The sequence below is a fragment of the Vombatus ursinus genome, unplaced genomic scaffold, assembly GCF_900497805.2.
Source record: "Vombatus ursinus unplaced genomic scaffold, bare-nosed wombat genome assembly UNPS02007822.1, whole genome shotgun sequence".
Lineage (NCBI taxonomy): Eukaryota > Metazoa > Chordata > Mammalia > Diprotodontia > Vombatidae > Vombatus > Vombatus ursinus.
The window spans coordinates 1251721-1276554 of record NW_020947600.1 but is presented as its reverse complement, the minus strand read 5'-3'; the positions used below and the strand labels follow the sequence as shown (position 1 = coordinate 1276554).

At 42.7% G+C, this 24834-nt stretch overlaps 1 protein-coding gene across 13 annotated transcripts in view; it reads right to left on the bottom strand.

Moving 5' to 3' along the window:
* LOC114033991 (liprin-beta-2-like) overlaps positions 1-24834 on the bottom strand; it is a 198011-nt gene that overhangs the window by 68070 nt on the left and 105107 nt on the right. For 12 of the 13 annotated variants that reach the window (XM_027849625.1, XM_027849628.1, XM_027849629.1 and 9 more), the window contains 2 exons: positions 17620-17712; positions 10073-10186 (listed from right to left, as the gene is read on the bottom strand). In XM_027849625.1, coding sequence (XP_027705426.1) covers positions 10073-10186; positions 17620-17712 — 207 coding nt within the window. Of the gene's footprint in view, positions 1-10072; positions 10187-10340; positions 10532-17619; positions 17713-24834 lie in introns of those variants that run through there. The other variant, XM_027849637.1, reaches the window with a different exon arrangement.

Sequence of the window (24834 nt, the reverse complement as noted above, 5' to 3'; positions counted from 1 at the left end):
GTTCTCCATTTGATGATTGCCCCAGGCTGGTCTTTGCCACCTTCTGTAGCTCTTCCCCCCCCCCCAGTTAGGAAATCTGGTTCTCACCAGATTTTTCATTTTTTTTCCTAAAACATTATCTGCTGAGGAAGCATGAAGTCAGAATCCTACAACCTGGAATACCTCTTTGGTCTTTTTCCCTTTAATCATGATTCACCTGACCAGACCTTGGTTTGCATACAATGACTCTTAAGTACTGAAAAACTGCAATAGGATCTGCTTAAAGATAGAGTTAAGAAAGAAAATATAGACTTGAAACAAAATTAAACCCCCAGACTCCCTTAGTCATCTCTAATAACAGGGCCACACTATGATTCTGAGTGACATCGGCAGGTCCAGCCGATGGAACTCAAGTTCCATCAGAACTTGAGTATCTGACACATTCTTACCTCTTCTATGGGCACCCCCAGGTACAGTCAAGCATAAGGTATCTGAGATGAGGTTGGTAGATACCCTGTGCTTCGAAAGCCCTTCTTGGAATCTCAGATTTGGAAGGGATATCAGAGGCCTGGTCTAACCCGCTGCAGAATGAGATTTCCCTGTACAACACACCCAACAAGTGGTCATTTGGCTACTGTCTGGAGACCATCAAGAACCCGCAACCTCCTGAGAAAGCCCATTCCATTTCTGGACCACTCAAACAAAATACTTAGAAAGTTTTTCCTCACATAAAACTTAACTATCGACTCTACATCTTCCACCCACCATTGCTCATTCTTCCCTCTAAGGCCAAGAAGAACGAGTCCAATTCCTCATCCATGGGACAGATACATAAATACCTGAATCCAGTTACCAGATTTTCCCTAAGTCTTCCTTTCTTCAGATTGCCCTTCACCATCCTAATCACTCTCATTGGGATGTTCTCCAGCATATCATAGGATCACCCATTTAGAGCTGAAAGGGATCTTAGAGGTATCTTCTCCCACTCTAATGTTCTGATGAGGAGAATGAAGCCCAGAGAAGTATACTGACTCGTCCAAAGTTACACAGATAATAATGGGTGGAGCAAGAATTGGAACCCAGGCTCTCTGATTCTAACTTGGGCGTTCTGTCTACTATACCAGACTGCCTCTGAACCATTAATGATAGTTTTTGGGTCCAGCCATTCAACTAGCTACAAATCAAACATCTTGTACTATTATGTAGCTCAAATCTCCTCTTTTCCACAAGACTGACTTGAGAGATGATGCCAACCAAATGCTCTGCTAAGATCCAAGTAAGCTATATTTTTACTGCATTCTCTTGTGCTGCTGATTCATTGTCTCACAGAAGCAAACAATGGTGATAATATTTCTGTGGTGTCCTGGACTGAGAGCTGGAGAGGCCCTGAAACTTCATCTGAGGAAACTGAGGTCTGCCTAGTGAGGTTAAATGATGCACCCAAAGTTACAAAGGAAGTGGCAGAACTGGGATTTGAACCTATATTCCCCGACTCCAAAGCCAGCCATCTTTTCATAAGCCAAGAAGGGTCATCATTTTTAAAGCCCCTCCCTACCCCCCCCAAGGCAGAACTCCTCCCTTCCTTCTCCCCAGTCAAAATACCTTACTTTCTGATAATACCTCTTTCCTTCCAAGACCCCAGGTATTACTCACTGCAAACTCATTTTATGCAGAATTAAATGGGAATGAGGAAAAGGGGGAGGGAGCTGATGCCATTTCCCTTGAATACATGACTGTCTTTAGGAGTCACTAATCTTATCCCACATCATGGATCCTATTCTTGCTCACGTATGGATATCACATAATCCCCCGTAAGAAGAAGTCAGCTGATAACTGGGGCCTCTCATCAAGGCTTCTCTGCATCACGTTGCTCCTCTGCTTTCCTCAGAGTAGGCACTCAATAAATATTTGTGAACTGAATGAACTATAGGCTGAGGTATGCAGGCAGCCAGGAATGTAAATCAAGTCCACAAGGGCTACAGTCCTTGTCTTCCTACTCTTCACTGTCCCTATCACAGATCACTGACGAGAGCCCAAGGCTCAAAGGAAGATCAACCCTGCCAGGTGACTCTGACACACCATAGCCATTTCTAGGGTGGAGTTTTAGGAACACTTGGCATCAAAGTCATAACTAAGGTGGGACCTCTGGGGCTTTGCCCCAAGGAACAAAACTTAGAAGGTGCCAGCAGCGCCATTGGGGTAAAGCTTCCTCTACCCAGTGGCTCTATTCTATGCAACGTCATTTGCCTACTCTGCACTTGTGCGAGGCACAAAAACTACTGCTTACAATTCTCCTAGACACATTCAGCGTGCCTACGAAGCATATTGTCTATTCTATGAGATTCCATAATCACCTCTTTGCTGTCTGCTTCACTCTCCTGGGGTATTTCTTTAGCATCTGGCTTCCTTCCTTCCTAGGCATTCCTGGGAAGGGCTGGGACTTCCTCTCCCAAATTTGTGCTTTTTCCACTGGAAGCCAAACAAGCCTGCTCTGGGACTTTTTCCAGGACTTTCATGCAGTAGTATCACAAAGGGGACTTAACAGGTTGCTAGTTCATTCTATCAACAGATAATTACTGATTTACTATGTGTAAAGCGTATGAACAGTTGAAAATGTCAGAAGAATTACTCCAGTATGGATTGATGGAATGTCAGAGTTAGATAGGACCAGAGAGATGATGTGGCCAAACCCTGTAATTTTGGAGGTAAACAAACTGAGTCACAGGGAAGAAAAGTGATTTTCTCAGGATCACACAATGGGTGTGAGCAGGAGAACTAAGACTAAAGTCTCCTGTCTTCTAGTTCATTGCTTTACATTCCATCACCTCTTTAGTATTTAATCACCTTGCCTTAGGAAAAGGGTTGAACAGACAGAAGCATCACAGAAGCCAATATAATCTTCATAAGACATGGGTCTGACCATGCCAGTCTTCTGCTCAAAAATCTTCAGTGGCTCCCAATTTTCTTTAGGACTATGGACTAACTTGTCAGCCTGGCCATTTAAGGCCTGCTGCAATCTGTCTCCAACTGACCTCTGGAGCCTTATTTCATATTACTTCCCTCCATATGCTGCATACTTCAGCCAAACAGACTGACAGTCATTTTCCGGACTCTCCATTGCACCTCAGTTTTGTGTACTGGCATAATGCTCCCCATGGTGCTGCTGTTGTTCAGTTGTGTCCGACTCTTTATGCCGTTGTGGACCATACCGTTCATGGAGTTTTCTTGGCAAAGATACTGGAGTGGTTTGCCATTTTCTTCTACAGTGATTTAGGCAAACAGAGGTTAAGTGACTTGCCCAGGGTCACACAGCTAGTAAGTGTCTGAGGCTGGATTTGAACTCAGGTCTTCCTGACTCCAGGTCTAGGGCTCTATCCGCTGAGCAACCTGGCTACCCCCTGCTCCCCACAACTGGAAAGCTCTCCTTCAACATGAATCCTTTTCTTCCTTCTAGGCTCAGCTCAGGTGCTACATCCTCTTTCCCTGATCCCGTGCCTCCTTACCCCCCAAGTTGTTAATACTCTTTTCTTCCCCAAACAACTTTTCACTTACTACTTAGCTGTATACATGCTGTATTATTTCTCCATAGAAAGTAAACTCGTCAAGGACAGGGGTACTTTACCAGTCCCCCGCCATTGCTAGAATCTTCCCTCAGACTCGCTCTCCATGTATTTTGTATGTTGTTTGTATTTGCATATTGTGTCCTCCATTAGAATTTGAATTCTGTGAGGACACGGAATCTGTTTTCACCTTTCTTTGCATCCCAAGCACTTAGCACAGCGCCTGGTACATCCATAGCAAGCACTTAAGAAATGCTTGTTGATTGACCTACCATACAGCCCAGAACAATTATTTTATATGCACATATATACATACACGTACATAAATACACACACACATTTTAATAACACCTGCTATCTCTTTGATAGAATATAAACTCTTTGAAGGCAGAGAATGTTTCATTTTTATCTTAGCACCCCAGAGCCTTGCACAAATGCCTAGAATTTAATAAATGTTCCTTGACAGATCACATACAACAGGCACTCAATACATGCTTGCTTAATAGAACTCAATCCTCTAACAAAAATTGCCTCACCTCTATTTTCTCCATACTTACTTCGTATGTTCAAAGCATGCTGAACTGTTTGGAACCTTTTGACTTAGAAAACCCAGCTGGAGTTCTCTCCACCATCTGGTCACCAACATCTGCTGACTGAATGACATCTGGGACTGTTCTCAAAAGCTGAATGTTCATCTCTGAGAAATCAAAGTTTGATCTCCCAAAGTAAAATGCTTAGGACTACCTATAATCCTTGGGTCTCCCAACAGTGGCAGAAATTTCTACTACATTAATAGGAGGTCAGTGTAGACACCTTTATCAAATGATTTTGATTTCCATTCCAAGAACAGCATTGATCTCCATCTTTCACAGTTAGGGTATTCTAATGAAAGCTTTTGCTCTTACAGAAGGATGCACCAAAGCTGATCCTTTTCCCCCTATCTTACTCTAATTTAAGAGTGCTGACTACCAATATTGAGAAATGGCACACGGACCCAAACAGGGTGTCTTGTTAGAATGGTTCTCATAGCTCTGGTCTCAGTGCTTCAGCAATGGGAGAATAATGGACAGACAGGCTATTGAGAATGAGCTGAGCATGGAATATTTATTGTTTACATCAGGTCTCTGCAACTGGGCTATGAGCCAGGATCACTTTTACTACCAAGCCCCAGGAGGACTGTAGCAGGAGATTCTAAGTCGAATGACTCATCCTTTGAGTGGGCAAGTCTCTACCCATTCAGGGTTCAGTAGGCAAGCATTCCAAGGGGTAGCATTACATCAGTGCTATGGCCAGAATAGCAAAGCCCTTATAAAAGAGGCCCAAAGTGGACTTCAGGAAAATCCCCAGAGCACATTTGGCACCAGAAGAGAAAGAAAAGATAAACACAGAAATTTTTATGTAGCATTGTAACCCCCACAAACAAAGACACATAGCCTTCCCCAGAAGCAAAGAGAGTCTCTATTGACTACAGAATGGCTGAACAAATTGCCACACATAAATGTAACTGAATACTAGTATGCCCCAAAGTACAAATGTAAGAAATTCAAAGAACTATGGAAATACTTGAATGAACCAATGCAATTAAGCATGCAGAATCAATATAGACCATCACCACAATAATGTAATTGAAAGGAAGTCAGATGGTGAGTAATTGTGATGACCAATCTTGGCCACAGAAAATGGATGAGAAAATTTGGTAGAATTGGGGGAACAAGAGGGAGGGAATATTGGATATACTATAAGAAATAGCCACTGTGTTGGTCCATTTTACTTAATTGTTTTTCAAAAGGGAGGGCCCATTAGATAAGTGTGTGTGGGAAATGAAAAAACATAATTATTTATTATTATTGTTTTTTAAAAAAAGATAAATGAAGGGGATTCTCTATCCACATCTAACTCTGGGTTTTGGGTTCAGGGTGGGAGTAGAGGGAAATAAGGAGGACAATCTTCATTTGGACCAAAGTAAATGCAAACGGAGACTAATAAACCCTGAATAATGGGTTACTAAAAACAGCTTGATGATTTCTACCCACTGGAATACACACCTTTTATTTGGCCCTTCGAAAAACTGGGCCTACTCAACCCAAGTTCACTGGTTTAGGATGAAGTCTGGGCAGTGTGATAAACCCAAGGATAAATGAAAAAGGCAGAAACATTGCTACCCACCAAACCACTAACCAGAGAGGCTGGCCTCCATTTGCTCACACCTGTAAACCACCTGGATAAAGAATAGTTAGTTTTTAGGTGTTCAACACCACCAGTCATTCAGAAATCTCAAAAGTGTGGTCACTTTAACCAAACCCACATAACAAAAGGAAAGAGAAGATTTATTTAAAAAACAACAATAACAAAAACGACTTAGAAAAGGATCTTGACCCAATCATTCTCTAGAAAAGTAAGATTTTAATATTAAAAAAATTCAACCCACAAGATTTTTTTAAATGACATTTGAATTGCATATGTCCAGAGGCCACTTTGGCCTCAGGACTTGGGAGATGTTGCAAGGGTGAAAATCTGAAAAAAAAAAAACAAAAAAAACAATCTGTAAAGTTGGTCCTAAGAGCAAATATGCTAAACAAGTGAACTACTGCAACTCAGCGGCCTCGGCTATTTCCAACCTGGCCTTCCTGAAGCCTTAGCTTTCATAGACTTATCCCAATGCTCATTTGTCAAATCCACAAGCCACTTTTTATCCAATGGGTCCACAAATGCACACACCATGCAGTCACAGGACTGATGATGTCAGGGGTGGTTTGGCATACACTTAGCACAAATGCACCCCTTTGCTAGGGTTTCCTATCGTGTTTTTTCCTTTTTTGGCAGGAGACACAAAACAACTCCATTTAGTGCTTGAAATTTTCCCCCCCACACAAAAAAGCATTAGGGTTCTGAGCAAAAGCAGTAAAAAAAAATTTAAGATGATGAATGAATAAATGAAAAAAGCTTATTAAGTGCTTGATAATTGATAAGTGTTGGGATAGGTTTTGGAGTCACAAATGCTGAAATGAGATAGATCTTGCCCTGAAGGGGCTTAACAAGATTAGATCCTGGGAAAACTACAATTTGGCTTCTTTTTCATGAACCTATGGGTTGTCAGACAACACAGTGGCAGCCTCTAAGCTGCCCGTGGTTGATGTTAGCATCAATGCTTGGAAGAGATGTTTTCTAAGTTTCCAAATTGACTATTTTGTGGTAGTTGGAGATGGGGTCAAGGGAACTGGGGTCAATTCTGGCTCTGCTACTAACTACTTGTGTGAATTTAAATCCATTAACTCTCTTGGAGCTCAGTTTCTTCATCTGTAATAGCAGGAGTTCAATGTGATGGTACATTCCGGCTCTAAACCCTTAGGTCCCAGGCTCTGAATAGTTTAAATTGTTGATTTAAAAAGCAAAAAAACAAAATAAAAGAAATTGAAAACAGACCTATGGAATGATAAGACTAGAATCTGAAGTCCCTGGTTATCAATCAAATTCCCTTTCCTTCAAAGATAGTGCACAATTCCTTTCATGGAATGACAGACATATCCTGTTGGTTTACAAAATCTGAAGCCATCACAGGAGAACAATATAAAGAAAGCTAATTTACAGATAGGGAAGCTAAGATGGGGAGAGGGCAAGCTCATTTATCTATTTATTCAATGAATATTTATTGAATACTTACTATGTTTTAGAAGTAGGGGTGATAGAAGGAAGACCAAAACATAGTTCCTGCCCTAAAGAAACTTCGAGTCTAGTAGTAAGGGGTGAAGATGCTCACAGATAATGTCAGTATAAATTACTATTTGATAGAAGTCTTATTAAGAGTGGTACATAATAGATTAGCAGTTTCATGTGCAATCATCTTTTAATACTACATTATGAAAATTCTTGTTTTATTTCATAAAACAAAATTAAAGAAAAAAAAAGAGTGTTATAGGCAGAATGCTCAGAGTTTAGAGCAGAAGAGCTCTCTAGCTCAGAAAAGCAATGAAAACCCTGTGTAAGAAGTGCCATTTGAAAAATGGCTAGAGTTTTAGTAGCGGGAGAGAGGATGAGGTAGGTTTGATTAAAAATGCAGAGCGAGTTGAGAGGGAATGGTTTTGGTTGGGGCTGTCTGAAAGGGTAATTTGTGGCCAGATCACAGAAGGCCCTGAGGAGCAGCCAAGGTATAGAGTTTGAACTTTTTTTTTTCAGTAGGACATAAAAAAGATAAAACATTTGGGTGTAGGGGAGTGACATAATCTATGTCTGAGGAAGATAAATGGTGGTACAATATAGGATCAATTTGAGGGGAAAGCACCTAGAGGCATTAACACCAGTTGTAATAGTTCAAAAGAAAAGGAACACAGCACTTACTAGCTGTGTGACCTTGGGCAAGTCACTTAACCCCGACTGCCTCATGAGAAAAAAAAAAAAAGGAACACGGAACTGGACTATGGTGATAGCTATGAGAACAAAGAAGACAGGATGGCTACGAGACCTATTACAAAGTTAGGATTAGATAAGACTTGGCAGAGATGGAATAGTCCTGAGGGAGGAAGAGATCATTCCGAGGTTTTCCATATAGGTGAAGGGAAAATAGCGGTATGATTAACAACAACAACAAAAAGAGTTAGGCTAAGTGACTTCCCTATGTTCCCGAAACAAGTTAACGATAGAGCTGGGATTGGAACCCAGGCTCCCAACCCAGGTCCTTGCCACTATACCATGCTGCCTCCTACAAAAAAAACATGACATTCTTGAGCATAAACACACACATGCATAACACTAGCTTCAGTTGTGCCTATTCTATATAATATTCTATCATAGTAAGTCTATGTAAAACTGCTTTCTGGAGCAAATTCACACATATTCCGGTATGGATTAGTGAAATGCTAAAAGTCAATCTTAGGAGGGATTTAAAAAGAAAATGTTAACCTGAAGCCAAAAAAAGGGGGAGGAAACAAATTAGGTGCTCGTCAGTTGGGAAATGGGTGAAAAAATTATGGTATATGAATGTAACGGGACATTCTTGTACAATAAGAATGACAAACACGAAGAATTAAGAGACTTGTATGAACTAATGCAAAGTAAGAACCAAGAAAGACAACACTTTGCTCAGGGACGTGAATGAAAGCAAACATAAGACATCAGAACTCCTATCAATGCAATGACCAATTCTGGCTCCAGAGGAATGATGAATGAAAGGGAGTAGTAGAGTATGGGCACCCAATGGTAGACACGGTCAAAGGTTCAGTTTGTTTTGCTTAATTGCACTTCTTTGTTACAAGGAAGGGAGATGGTTATTAAATGAAGATATCAATATAAAAAACGAAAGTATCAATGAAATTTTTTTTTGGAGGGGAGGAGAATCATACCAATGATTTTACTGGTATAGGGAACTCCAGGTGAAGAATTCCCTCTACTAATACAGGCCAGCAAGAGGAAGTTAAAGTCTTAGATAGTTGCCTGGGGGCACTACCAGATAACTGACCCTTGTCCAGGATCACAGTCAGCATGTGTCAGAAGCCCTTATATGAATTCAGGTCTTTCTCAGTCTCTCTAGTCAATATTCTATGCTGCCTCTATGTTAATAAAGCATTAAAAGACAAAAAAAAAATACTGATTAGTAGAAGCTATCAGGTCCCAAAACTGTCATCTGGCCTTAACATAATCTCTGAAATTCCCTTTTCATTCTATGGTTAGCTATCTCTCCTGCAAACAGGCTTTTCTGGTGTCTCTAATCTAAGGTACTTGCTGGATGGTGCAGGAGAATGGCAGAAGCACTTATGTGCTGTTCTTGAGGTAATGAGGATCTGATGTGTAAACACATTTACTTTGCTTTCCCGCCCAGTTCTTATCCCACCCCCACTCCTGAAACTGAAACTCCCCGGCCTACATACCTCACCAAACTCCACCTAGTTCTAGGAACCAACCTTTGGCTGCTTATATTTTATTCCTCTGGATTACTTGACAAAGCCATTCTCTCAAAAACCGTGTTGGGCTAACATTAACCCATTGATGATATTTGGGTTGCATCTGACAACAGAGGGCTGTTGTACTGAATTAACTTCTGAGAAATTTCTACTTTGCTGCCAAGTTTAACCTGTTCAACAGGTTGTGGCTAGCCTTGTTCCCCTACTTCCCTCCGAGGTTACTCACCGAACTGTGTTCCTGTCCCCCTCACCCCAGCTCTTCTCCCCTCTGCCCCCTACTCCCTTCCCTGTTAGCCACTGTGACCAGTCTTTTTCCCGTGCCTCCCTCCTGCAGGTTACTCTGGTTGACCAGCTCGCTCCCCTGCTACTCTCCGTTGCTTAATATATGTGTCCATCTTATATTCTCATGACACTTCCTATCCAGAAGCTTTTAAAATGACCAGCCACTGAAATAATTTCCTGGGTTGCCAATAAACTGACCAATCTGTGCTCTTCTTGGGAAAGAGTAAGGGAATCACTTTCAATTCTTTTAAATTCTGCTCTTTTAATCCACTCGCCCGAGGCTCTGATTTTAGGTAACCCTTAGGTCTGCAGTTTTTCAGTAACAAGTTAGGGATTCCTCTGTGTCTCCAGTCTCACCTGTTGAAGCATCTCTTCAGCAGCATTGAGTTTCACCTGGTGCCCTTCCAGGCAGATTTCTAAGTCCCGGATCTTCTCACCCTGGACCTCCACCTGGTCAGTCAGGACACTCACCTAGAGTGGGGGGACCAACAAAATCAGACTGTGAAATAATCAACTAACTGATTTTCACATCAATCACAATTTGGTGGTCCCACAATGACGTGGTCCCAGTAACTAGAACATTTAGAGTCTGCTGACGAAAAAGGGGAAAAAGTCTGCTTCTTACCTCACCAGAAGTGCTCTGACATCTCCCGGGAGAAAACTACTCATTTGGCTTCTAAGTGAAGAGCCCGAGAAGAAATCAGACTCCATATGAGGTCAATAATATTCCTCGTACTGGAGTGGAAAGCAGAGCAGGTAAGACGGCACACAGCCGATATCTGCCCATGGCAAAAACACATAGCCCTATCTGAGCTAGCTACCCAGCCAGCCTACCACTTGAAGGGAGAAGATGGGGGAAAAAAACTCTGCTAGAAACTAACCAATGACCTTCCACCTCTCATGAAGGGATAAGAACCACTAACCTATCAGACAAGCTTTTGGAAGCAATTAAAGAATGTGGATGTAAAGGGCATGTGTTAACACTGACAACAGTTGGCTCCAGAAAGGTTTCCAGGGTCTACGTGCCAAAACATGACTGTAAGAAACTGGCACCCAGGAGAGGCTTTGCATGATGGCAGCGAAAATCCAGTCACCTTTCTAAAGAACTTCAAAAAATCTACTAGAGATTTTAACTAATGGGAAGTACTGGCAGTCCACGAGCTGACTTATGCCAGAAAACAACCTTATGTTGCAGGTAACCATTTCCGTGGCACTCTCTACTAGCTCTGTCTTATGATAATTTTTGTTTAAGATATCTCAAAGAAATCCCACACCGTCTGTCACCAAAAGATTAAGCAACTTGCCTGAAGCCAACCTGTACTATATGCCTCAGCAGTCTACACATGTGTGTTCACTGTCCCAACACATTTTAGACCACTGAGCTCAGACTCAATGCTACTTTTAAACAATTCTATGTTCTTGGATTTTAGAAAATGCTTTCTAAGATTTTCTTGGAGCTTCGGACTAGGAAACGATGCTTCAAAACCATTTTATTCTAAAAGAGGCTCCTTCTGTAAGCTAAGTTTATGTGAAACATACGTCTTTGAGAATGCTTGTCCATACCATAAATCACCATTACTGGTTTTGGTCTTTTCAACTCAGAACCTATCCAAAGTGCTTCCATCTCTGCGTGAGCAGCCAAAAAGTTCAAAGCTAAATATAGTACTCTAGTAACTGATCCCAGGTGTCTGTTAATATTCAGTTCTCTATGCCTTTTAACTGGACATTATTCCATTTTAATTTTTAATTGTCTCTTTTACATGTGGTTTTTAAAAGTTACATCAATTGTGTTTTAAAAGTAGTACCCAACCCACAACCCTACCAAACAAAGAAACATTCACCAAAACAAAGAAAATGCATCCCCTCATAGCATCATATTAAAAAAAGTTTGGTACTTTAAAGAATACAAAACAATACACTGGCATCTTCTTTTAGAGTATATTCTCTCTGGGTTCTGTGTCTGTTAGAAAACACTTTATATGGTCCAATATATTTCTTTAATTAACATTATAGGCCATAGATTTAGAAATGGAAGGGATCTTAAAGGTCTAAAAGGCCTCCATTTTTACAAATAAAGAAACTGAGCCCTAAACAAATCAAGTGACTTTCCCAAGGTCACACAGACAGCAAATGGAAGAGGTGGAATTTATATTCAGCTCCCCACTCCAAATCCAGTATTTTTTCTGCTTTCTGTACTGTATGATACCTTGCTTTTACTTCACATGTTAGCTCCTTGAGCAATGTGCCTATTTTTCATTCTTTATCTGTATCCCTAGCTCTATAACTTCAACCCACTATGTATCTCATGATATACACCCATTTCTCATTTCACAATGGGTCAGTAAAAGCCAGGGATTCTACCAAGCACATGTCAGGTGGTAGTCCCATGATGACCACCATGCCTTCAAGTCAAGGGAATGAAGCCCCATTTCCATCCAATTTGTGGGCATATTTGGAACAAAAGTAGGCTTTTTTTGGTGTGGCATCTCCAGGCATCTTTTCTTTCCAAACAATATTTATCCATCTCTTAGATGAGATAACAAAATCTCTATTAACAATGGGATGTGGATTTTCTGAACAACTGAGGGGGTATCTAGAAAGGATAAAGATGTATAATAACTCAGCTGTCTATCTAGAGGAAACCTGTGAACTGCATAATTCAAATATTATAATCTCTATTTTACAGAAGAGGAAACTAACTCAGAGAAGCTAGGTTATTTTCCCAGGGTCATACAAGTGCTGGAGCCAAATTCAAACTCATGTCTCTCCTGCCTCCATGTCCAGTGTCCCAGAAATTCCTTCTTGTTGAAAAACCACTTCTGCTTTTCTGCCTTAACTGGTATAGGGCAGGGACCATAACAACATATTTCCACACTGCCTAAGCATCTTTTGGGGACCCAGAGTCCCTTGATTCTCACTGCCCAGGACCATGAAGGAACAAACAGAATGTGTTGGAGAGATACAGTTGAACTGGAACAAATATGTCCTTTGTTTTGGTCTCTGGCCTGAAGTTAACTCAGAAAATTCAATCCAAGAGATATTCATTAAGTGCCTATTACGTGTGGGCAAGGCACTGTGCTCCAGACTGGGTATAAGACGGTAAAAACTGACCCAGTCTCTGTCCCCAAGGAGCTGAAATCTATTCAGAACAATTGGGCATGTACATAAACAATTACGGGGCAAAGCACAATGTGTCTGGAAAAAAAGGGAAGATGTAAAGTGCAGAGGGAAATGTGAGGAACAGAAGAGTTACTTCCAGTTTGGAGTGTGAAGACAGACAGATCAGAGAAACTTTCATGGAGGAGGTGGCAGCTGGATTGGGGTGAGAAGTCTGAGACAGACAAGATGAGCAGAGCTTGGATTCTAGGAACTTAGAAAAGGTCTGCTTAAATGCACCAATGAGAATATAGTAGTAGTAGCAGCAGCAGCACTACTAATGATAAACAGTAATAATGATGATGATAGCTAGCATTTACATAGCACCTACCATATGCCAGGCACTGTGCTAAGCACTTTACAAATATCTTATTTGATCATCACAACAGCCCTGAGAAGTAGGTGATGTTATTATCTCTGTTTTGCAGTTGAGGAAACTGAGGCAAAAAGAGGTTAAGTGACTTGCCCAAGTTCACACGGCTAGTCTAAGCCTGGATTTGAACTCAGGTCCTCCTAACTCTAGGCCCTATACTCTATCTAATGTACCACCCAGCTGCCTGATAGGGTATACAGGGCTACAGCTAGAAAATGCCAGCTGGACATATAGGGGAGTGACGTGTAATGAATCTACAAGAATAGGCCAGATCCAGTCTGGGGAGTTTTAAGAGCCATCGCAGTAGTTTGCATGAGAAAATTATATATATATATATATGAAAGAAAGGTTGAGAAAGGGCAGAGAAGGGAGGCCAGGTGGGTATGCTCTGGAGGTAGACTCAAAAAAGCCTTAGCAACTGATTACAGTGTATGTGTGTGTGTGTGTGTGTGTGTGTGTGTGTGTGTGTGTGTGAGTGATTCCAAAAGTGAATTGGAAATACAGAATTGAGGCCCACACAAAGAAGAGACTGGAACTGTAAGTTTTCAGTAGAATGTAAGCTCCTTGAAGGCAGAAGCTATTTGAGATTTTGTGTTTGCAACCCTAGCACACAGCACAGTGCCCTGCACATATTACACAAATGATAAATGTCTGTTAAATTTAATTAAATTGAATCTGTCTAGAAGTGACCACTGAAGCCTGGAAGAGATGAGCACCCACGCCAAAGACAGAATCTTGGCAGGGTTGGAATGGGGGTGGGGGAGCAGGGGCACATCTACCTCTGCTTTAGGGAGGAGGCAGAAAGATGAACCAGAAAAGGATATTGAGAAGGACAAGTAAGACAGGTAGGAGAACTGTGACCCTCGGCTGTCACTTAAGCTCTTCCAGACTCAGTTTCCTCAGCTGTAAAATGAGGATAATAGTAACACCAGGTCATTGTGAGGATCGAATGAGATAACATGCCAAGACCCATAGAAAGCCCTTTGCAAACTTTGAAGCACTATCTGGAGGGTAGCTATTATTAAAGAGAGCAGCTTTAATAAAGTGCTAGGCTTGGGAGCCAGAACAGAAGAGACTGTGGGTGGTGAGGAAGCAGAGATAAAGAGCAAAGGCTGACCTTTCTAGATCCTGAAGAGTAGGGACGGGGTGTAGAATTGGGGGCTTGAAGAGCAAGTCGGTAAGTGCTGCTGTGGGAAGCGTGATGGGAGTCAATCAGGGAGGAACAAAAGGACTGCAGTGCATGAGTGAAGGCCCAGCTTCGGTTCATTGACGCAGCAGAGCAGCAACATGGCAGAGTGGACAAGGTTGGAATTAGAGTCTGGAGGACTCCTCCGCTGGCCCTGCCTAGCTGTATGACCATGGCCAAAGCCTCCATTTCCTCAGCTATAAAATACAACTAATAATACTTGCACGCTCAACCTCGGAACCCAGCATGGTCTAATGCATTAAATATATTGCTCTTGAAATGAGAGGATGTCTATAAAGTGCTTATAATACTTTGAAGTGCTATTTTAACACCAGTTATTATTATTATTATTATTACTATTGTCATCATCATTATTATAGATTTGCAGTGGACTCAGCTATGACTTCCTCTACTGGGTGCTGCCTCTCTGGAGAAGGAAAGGAGAAGGCACATGTGCCCTCGGCTGGGAATCAAAAGGGTGAGAGGGGCCAGACGACAAGGGGGTAGGGGATTCGTGGGTTGCGGCAATGCAACAATAGGGTCAAAGGAACGAAAGGGCAGTGGTGAGGCCCAAACAGAGCTGATGACCTGGGAGGCCAGGGAGGGATGGAGGGACTGGAGCAATGGGGGCCAACAGCAGGTTCAGCAAAGGCAGGAGATTGTGATCAGAGAGGGAAGTTTCAGGTGATGGTGAAGCTGAAGGCGTGACCAGCTCTGTGGGGAGCTGAGCCCGAGTGGAGGCTGATCTAGGTCACAGGAGCCAAGCAGGTTGAGCGGGTAGGAGGCCCAGGGCTGTGAATGTGGGGTGGTAGAAAAAGGGCTGGATCTGGTGCCGGAGGGCCTGGGTTCAAATTCTGTCTTAGTCACTTACTACCTGAATGTCCTTGGGCACACTGCATAACCCGTCTTGGCCTCAGGCTTCTCATTTAGTAAATGAGAAGATTGGACAAGATGACCTCTAAAGTCTTCTCTAGATCTAAGGCCATGATACTATGATCCTATAGCCTTGGATTTGAATCCTGGATCTCTTACTATGGGTAAATCACAACTTCTTTGGGCCTCAGTTTACTCTGCTGTGTAGATGGGGGCGGAGAAAGAAGAGGATGAACTAGAGCTAAGTGGCACGGTAGACAGCACGTGAGATTTGGTTTAAAGACCCTTACTAGCTGTGTGACCCTGGGCAAGTCACTTGACCAATCTTGGCCTCAGTTTCCTCATCTGTAAAAAATGAGAATAATAGCACCTACCTTATAGGGTTGTTGTGGGGGTCAAATGAGTTAACACATGTAAAGTGCTTTACTCTTAAAGCCCCATAAAATGCTACTATCATCACCTTCATTGGGGAGGGCTGAATGGGATGCCAGTTTTTCCCACCTCAAAGTCTTATCAACTTAGGACAGGGGGTGGGTGAATAGAAAGGCTCTGAGGCAAGTGCTAAAGTCACGTAAAGAAAGTTGGAGGGGACTGGGGAGGTCTGTGGACAACGGCACCAAGGATCCAACGGGGTCAACGGCACCAAAGGAAAGGCAGGTGAGGCCAAGCAAGAGTCTGGAGCTTGCAGGAGGCAGGGATGATTGTATCTCCTCTTCCTAACCCTCTGATGTGGGCGAGGAGGTGGAAGACGAGGATGGATCCAGCAGCCAGCCGTAGAGAGGGTGGCAACGGAAACGGAGCCCTCACCACCCCCGAAAGCCTGACTTCAGTTAGGCCCAGGAAACAGAAGGAATGGAAGAGATCAGGGAACTTAGTAAGAGTACACTGGGGATCCTCATGGGCATGGTGGAAGCTGGAGCTGGGGAAGAAGAGGGACTGGGGAGAGCCACAGTGGAGTGAGAGGGAAAGGAGCAAACAGTAAGAGCCACCAGCTTGGTAGGTTGTGTTTTTCACATTCCACATATGAATGAAGGCAAGAAAATGTTCTGGTAAACTGAGGCTTCCCCACAAGTGGATTCTGGTTTCATTATTTATGGTGTGTTAAGAGTGGAGAATTTTAAAGTGATTGTTGATAAAATCAAAATAAATTAATTAAAAAAAAAGAGGAAGAATTTTAAAGAAATGCATGAGAGGAGAGAGAAAAGAAGAAAAAAAGAAAGGGAGGAAAGAAAAAGAAAGGAGGAGACAAACATCGAGTAAGGCAGAGAGAGTGAAACAGACAGAGAAAGAGAGAGGGAGGGAGAGATGGAGAAAGGGAAGGAGACAGAGTCAGAGGAAAGAGATGGCCCTTTTCTCCAAATACTATTTATCATCATGTCAGCTACCAGAACCAAGTCCTGCTGCAGATATCTGCAATTACTGTAATTGTAGCTGCAAAGCTCTCGGGCCCAAATGAAGAGCACGCACAGCACTTAGCACACTCAGCGTGGAGCACAGCCTTCGCTCAGAGGAGAACCAAGTGTGGAGAGAAGAAAGAGCAGGGAGGTTCTTTTTCCACAGAATAGTTACCATTGCGTGGTAATTAAATAAATCTGGGTCAGGAGAACAGAAGGTAAAAGATTTTGAGGAGGGTAAGCGGCTTTGCCAGGGTTGTTCTTTTAAAAAACTAAACTAAACTAAAGAGAAAAACCCCTCTGGACTCTATTTTTTTTAGCCCCACAAGTAAAGAAACCTGAGCTTTTTGAATTCGCTGACACTTCAGAGAGCTTTATAGACTGAAGATACTACACGCCACGTGCACTCTCTGTCACTGGGGAGGGGATCTGATTACTCCTGCTTCTGGTCTCCACCAGGTCTGTGGAGGAGAATGTGGGTGCCAGGCATTCAAAATCCAGCAGGGCTTGTCCGTGCTGTCTGTTTTATTTTGTGACCATTTTCTTTAACTTTCTCTCTCTCTCTGTCTCTCTGCTCCAAAGGCCCCAAGGCAAGGGCCACTGTGGTCTATCACAAACAATGCTACACCTAAAAAGTCAAGAGAGACCTGGTTTCCAGTCCCATCACTCATGTCTACACGCATTAGGACTGCAGGAAAGTCTCTGAATCTGTTTCCTTATCTGTAAAATAGGTACAAGAGTACTTGCAATATTTGCCTCACAGCATGGTGGGTAGAAAACAACTTTGCAAATCTTAAAGCAATCTATGCAAGTTGCTGTTAATGTTCTTATTATCTCCCTGAGTGCCCCGGATGCCAGCAATACTGGGTCACACCTGCAAAGGGAGAGAGGGATAAGTGGTAACAGTGTGGGAAGGACATACCTGTAACATAAGAGATTCCTTGTCACCTTCTAATCTGGCCAAGCGTTCCTGGTAGGTTTCATTTGTAACTGCAGCTGGGTGGTTTACCTGGGACTAAAGAAAAAAAACAAAACCTTTAAAAGACTAGAGAAAGAAATCCATTTCCCAAATAACTGATTTGTGATGAATTATCAGTCAGAAGATGTGAGAAACCACTCAGAGAAAAGGAAACCACAAGATTTCAAAATTCTTCACAACAATAGTGATGAACAGACAACATGCCACTCAAAGGTGTGTTTTAAGAGCCTGGCCAAAAAAAAAAAGGCACTTTGCCAAACCATCCAGGGGTGACCTCATCCCAGCCCTTGCAAACTCCTCTGAGAGGGAAAGGCAGCTCTGAATGAACCTGACATGTTGAGTCTGGTTTGCCCCTGGGCACCATCTCCCAGGCCGCCCACAGCAGGAAGAAGTGCCTTCTTTCTTCCAGAAGTCAAAGATAATAGGAGACCACTGGACAATGACCTTTCTGTAATTGCAGCCCTGCTTCCATGCCCAGCACTACAGGTTCCCCATCCCCCTAGCCTGAACCTAGACTTGAATGGGCTTGTCCATGGCTGGTCCAGAGCAGAGAGAGAGGGATGTCAGCAGGAGCTATCAGGCTCTGACTCCCACTTCCCTGAATCAGCACCTTGACCTTGGAGGGTGTGTTTCTAACAGAACAATTCTTACGTGAGGGAGGGGACTGAGCTGGAACTAGTCCTCTTGTCATACTCCAAACTATAGTGGTTGGTCCACCAATGACCCCTTTCCCAAACGTCATCAACCCACAGTAACGATTGCTCATGTATGTGTAGGATGTTGGCAGTGCAGTGCATGGAGGAAAACTTGCATTGGAAACCTACCTCAGATGCTTGCCAAAGTTGTTTGACCCTGGGCGAGCCACTTACCCTCTCTCAGCTTTGGCTAGTCATCTGTAAAATGGGTACAATAGTATCCACTTAACAGGGCTGTTGTGAGGATCAAACAAGATAAAATATGTAGAACACTTTGCAAATCCTTAAATAGCAATATATAAATGGTAGCTATGATTATTTTTATGAGAGTTATGATTATTAGTCAGAGAAGCATTAGAAGACTTACATGAACAAATGCAAAGTGAAATAAGAACCAGGAAAACAATACACACAATGCTATAACAAGATAAGTGGAAAAAAAAAAGGAAAAAAGCAACAAATCAAAACTGAATCCTGCAAAATTCTAATGACCAAGCTTGTCCCCAAAGAAGAGATATGAAAATGCCCCATTCTCCCTTCATTGCAGGGCTAGGGGAAAATGAGTATGGATCACTGTCAGACCTTTCTGTTGGTTAGTTTTACTGAACATTTTCTGTTTCTTTTTTTAGCCTTTTTATATAAGGGATGGCTTTCTGGGAAAAGGAGTCGGGTAGAATACAGTGGAAAAAGAAAAGGAAAAAAATTCCAATAAATATTTATTTTTAAAAATCATAACTTGGCAATTGTTAGGGATTCCCTGTCCCAAAAACTTGTTCACAGGACTTTTCTCAAGAGACACAATCTAGTAAGTCAGGGAATGGGACTGAAGAGAACCTTAACGAGAGATCTATGGAAGTGGGAGGGATCCCCAGTACCCCTAAACTGTACTATTATTTTGACATTCGGTAGGCCCTACAAAGTGGTACTAATTGTTGTTTGCTCATTTTCAGTATTATAGAGTTCTAAACCATCACAGCTATCAGGAGTAACAGAAAAAAATAAGATCCAGCACTCCACGTTGGATGAAGCTGCCCCCATCATCTAATTCGATCCTCACAACAACCCTACTGAGGCAGGTACTATGCATGTGATAATAATAATGACAGCTATTGGGGGCAGCTAGGTGGAGCAGTGGATAGAGCACTGGCCCTAGAGTCAGAAGAATCTGAGTTCAAATTCAGCCTCAGAAACTTATTAGCTATGTGACCCTAGACAAGTCACTTAACCCCAACTGCCTCAAAAAAAAAATAGCTAGCAATTGTATAGCAAGTTATGATTGGCAAACATTTTACATATTTTAACTCATTTGATCCTCATGACAATCCTGAAAGGGAAGTGCTATTATTATGCCCATTTTGCAGATTAGAAAATAGAGGCACACAGAGATTAAATGACCTGCTCAGGGCCATACAGATAGTATGTATCTGAATCAGTATTTGAACTCAGATCTACCTGATTCCAGGTCCTACATTCTCTCCACTGTACCACAGAATAGCCTCATAATAACCGATAACATTATTATTATTCTTATAATTTACAGAAGAGGAAAACTAGAACCTTGAGAAACTAAATGCTGCTAATAAGCAGCAGAAGCAGGATTCTAACCCAGGTCTTCCTGATCCCAGCAGGAAAGTGATTGACACAGAGTTCCAAAGTGATTTAATAGCAGACCCTAGACACAAACCCTGATCTCCAGTCTTCTAAGGCAGTGTTCTGTTCACAATAGCCCCACATGACCTGTCTGTCCTCTGTAACAAATTTGGACATAGTGCGTGCCTTTTTTTTTTTTTAATTTGAGAAAACCACGTTTTGCATGACTGCACATGTATAATCTATATCATATTGTTTGCCTTCTCAAAGGAGGGAGCGAATTTTTAACTCAAAATTAAAAAAAAAAGCCAATGTTAAAAATTTTTGTTCAGAAGTAATTGAGAAAAAGAATGGGGGGGGGAGAAGAACTGAAATGAATTTCTGGAAGATATATTTGTTTGCATCCTGTACTTTAGTCTTTAAATCAGTAAGTATCCTTGTTCTGTCTTTTAACTGATTTGAACTAGAGTAATTTCAGACCACATTATTTCCATAACCTGAAAAAGGAAACTCAGATTAATCTTCTTAGTAAGGAGTTTATTAGATAGTTTAGCTGCTGAGGAATTACCCATCCCTGCCTATGGAAGGGCGGAAGTTCTAGGGGCACAATTGAAATATGGCAGTCAAGGGGGATGGGCAAATTCTGAACTTTGTAACTTTCTCTGAACATTGCAATCAACAAACACAGGAACCAAAAAAAAAAAAAAAATACAGGAGCAAACGTCATTCACACTCTCTGCCAGAGAGAAAACATTAATTATGAAGGAAGGAAGAGCTTTGAGGTCAAATCAGAACATTCTACAAGTCCTACCACTGTTGAACATTCCATTATGGAGAGCTGTTATTAGCTGTGTGACCCTGAGCAAGACACCTAAAGTCTGCATTTGCTTTCCTAAACTGGGGGGCAGGGGGGTGGGCATAATAGCACCAACTTCTCAGAGTAGTTGTGCAGATCAAACAAAATATTTGTAAAACCTTACAGTGCCAGGCACATAGTAGGTCCATTCATCCACCCATCCATCCATCCATCGATCCTTCCTTCCAAATGTTCATAGGCTCTCTGAATCGGAAGGGCCCTTACATGCTATCTGACTTGCACCTGTTGAAGAATCCTCTTTACCAGTGGTTCTCAAACTTCTTGGTCTTAGGATCCCTTTACGCTCTTTTCTGAGTACCATGGTTTAAAAAAGATATCAGTAAGCTGAACAGAACACGGTTTAGGACAGTGGAGGGCTTGGATCCCTGCCATATGAGGGTCGATGGAAGAAACTGGGCAAGAGACAACTCTGGGGGGCACATGATGGCTGCCTTCAAGTATTGACCGAGCTGTCATGTAGAGGATGGATTCTATTTGTTCATTTTCCCACCAGCTGCATTCCTTGGACTGGATTCCCCCATGACTGTGCTCCCAGGAAACCTCCTCAGCAGCAAACTCGTCACCCTGAGACGCTGCATTAGCAACCAACCAGGAGTAGCGGGCACAAGTCGGAAAGAGGCTTCTTTAGGCTTGATGTCAGGAAAAACTCCCTAACAATTAGAGCTATGTGAAAGTGGAAGGAAAGTCTTGGGGGGTGCTGGGGATATCCCTTCTTGGCAGCTGGGTGGCACAGTGGAGATAGCACCAGACTTGGGAGTCAGGAAGGCTTGAGTTTGAATTCTGTCTCAGATGCTTGGGTGACCCTGGGCAAATTACTGAACTTCTATGTGCTCACCACAAAGAAGGTGCTGTGCTCTCTGAGCAAAGCAGAATCACAGCAGCACAAAGGAAATGTGAGATACTCAAATCTAAAGAGATCTCCAAACCAAATGTTCAAATGGGCTCTCTGTGCCCCGCCTGTCCAAGCCTGTATTGGACTGATCAGTCACAGTTGAAAACACTGCACCTTGACCCCGACATCATGATGGCACCGGTCCTTTCAAGCAAGATGGACAAACAACAAACAGCGGCAGCAGCCTCAGTTTCCTCATTTTTAAAGTGGGGATAATCATTGTACCTACCTAGCAGGGTTGTTATAAGGATCAAACAAGGTAAGACATCTAAAAGGTTTTGCAAACCTCAAGGTGCTGTTTAAATGCTATCTTCATCATTATCTTTCAGCAGAGTCCAGATGATTATTTGTTGGCTATGTTACAGTGGGGATTCCTCTCCTGTGTGGGTAGGACACTGAGGCTCTTTTCTTAATTCTCCAATTCTGAGATTCTGTGATTACACCAGGGTGATCTCAGGCTGGTATGATCTTCTCAGGTCCCTCATCGCTCTGCCCCTGGTCTAGAAGCTCGGTGATGTCATCTTTGGGTGAAATGCTTCAGTTTACATGGTGACTGGGGGCCAACCAGAACCCTGACCTCGTAAGAACAGCACAAGGATACTGATCCCCAGGTATCTCCAGAAAATTAACTAGGTGGGGGCAGCTAGGTGGTTCAGTCAATAGAGCTCTGGCCTTGGAGTCAAGAGGACCTGAGTTCAAATCCAGCCTCAGACACTTAACACTCACTAGCTGTGTGACCTTGGGCAAGTCACTTAACCCCAATCGCCTCACCAAAAAAAAAAAAAGAAAGAAAAAAGAAAATTAACTAGGTGGGATGAAGGTGGGGCCATCTGAGGCCACTCCCCCAGAAATTCCATGGGTATTCCTCTACTCCCAGGCTTCAGACTCAATTTCAACTCTAAGCAAGTGGAAAGGCTGATGTACCACTTAGCCTCGAATAGCACAACAGGCCTCAAATTCTTCAGTGACCGTGTAATGGATTAAAATGCTGCTTTAATAAGAAAACAGTAGGATAATCTATCTTTGGTGCTGGAATAGTTTATCCCAGAGCTTTCTCTTTGGCAAAGGTGCTGGGCAGACAGAGGAATGGAATCAACTTCTGTCTACTGTTGTCTTAGCTCTTTCTGAAGAGGCCAACGGGAAGGGGGGAGGGGACAGCTTGCAGTTGCCTGTGTTTATGGTCAGCCTGGGAATCAGATTACAAATGACAAGAGCTGAAATCTCTCCACACAACCCTCACTCAGCATCTCAGCTGGTGCTGAAGACTTGTTGTTCTGACATCCTGGGCTATGAAATTTCCATAAAGACTGATCAAAAAAGCTTTGTGCATGTGACTGCCTAAGGGCTCTGACAACTGGATGTCTTGAGGTATTTGAAGGAGCTAAGAAAATACCAGCACTGAACACATTCAGGCTCATATTTTTATAGGAAGGCCTTTCCCCTCAACTATATTAATGTGGAAGAATTATACTTTTATTCAATAAACAGATTTCTGTCATTCACAGTGCCCAGGGTGGGCTGGGTGCGATCAGGGATGAGATATATCTTTGTCCTCACAGAGGAAATATGCATTTATTAAGTACCTACTATACGTCAGGCACTATGCTAAGCACTTTACAAATGTTATTTTGTTCACACGACAATGAGAGATGGCTGCTATTATTATCCCCATCTTATAGTTGAGGAAACTGAGGCAGATGGAGGTTAAGTGACTTGCCATTGTCACACAGCTATTAATTGTCTGGATTTGATCTCAGGCCTTCCTGACTCTAGGCTGGGCACTTGATCCACCTTGCAATCTCACTGCCCCTGCTTTTAAGATCATAGGATCTTGGGAGCAGCTGGGGGGGCAGCTAGGTGGCGCAGTGGATAGAGCACCAGCCCTGGAGTCGGAAGGACCTGAGTTCAAATGTGGCCTCAGACACTTGACACTTACTAGCTGTGTGATCCTGGGCAAGTCACTTAACCCCAATTGCCTAAAAAAAAACCAAAAAACAAAAAAACATAGGATCTTAGATATAGAGAAGGAAAGGACCTAAGAATGCAACCATTTTGTTCTAGAGATAAGGAAACTATCAGGAATCAGAAAAGTTAAGTGACTTACTAACCTGAGGTCACACAGATATTTCCAGGCAGAATTAGGGTTCAAACCCAGGTTCACCACCTCCAAAGTCAGTGTTCCTATCCACTGGAAAACTCTGCACCTCCCAGATGGACATATTAAAAAAGTAACTCCAATGCCAGGCAGTCTACAAGAAGTGCCAAAGATCTGGTGAAAACTACACGTGCTATGAGATCATTGGACCAAGAGTTTGCTGCGGGTTAGGGTAGTTAAGGAAAGCTTCCTGGAAAGGGAGAGAGGGGAGGGAGAAAGAAGTAAACACAGGATTTTAGCAGAAGAGAAGGAGAACGGGAGAGAGTATTTTAAGCTAAGTGGGGGTAGGGGGGAGGTGAGGAGGAAGGAATATTGTGAACAAAAGCAGAAAGAGAGGAGTGAGTCTGTAAACAGCCGGGACGCAGCTCAAAGCCCAAGATCTCTATTTTGTCTTTCATTTTAAAAGATATTCTTCAACTACCCTGCTGCACGGCCTCGGACAAATCTTTCCCTCTCTGGGTCCCAGTTCTCTCTTTCTCTCTCTCTCTCTCTCTCTCTCTCAAATGGACAACAGGATAAAGATCAGAGAGCTAGAACTAGAAGTTTCCCTTCATTTTGCAAAGGAGGAAACTGAGGCCCAGGGAAGTGAAGGAGATTACCTATGGTCACACAGGTAGAGGTAGGATTTGAACCCAGGTTCTCTGACTTGACAGCCAGTGCTCTTTGCACACTATTTCCCTTTCTCTAAGGTCCTCACTAGCTCTGACTTTCCATATCCTATGAATATTACCTGGATTGCAAGAAAGAGCTTCAGACTAAGACCAGGAATCCATTCTCTCTGAAGCCCAGGAGTGCAGTGACTCAGTAGCTGGGGTTTCCTTACAAATGAGGGGCCTCAGCTGACAAATCCATGCTTCCCACAGGGGTGTCAATTTGCACCGGGAGTCCCCAGACATAACATCAGAAAAGGATGCCTTAAGCTTAATTGCCAAGTAATCACCTCCAAGGA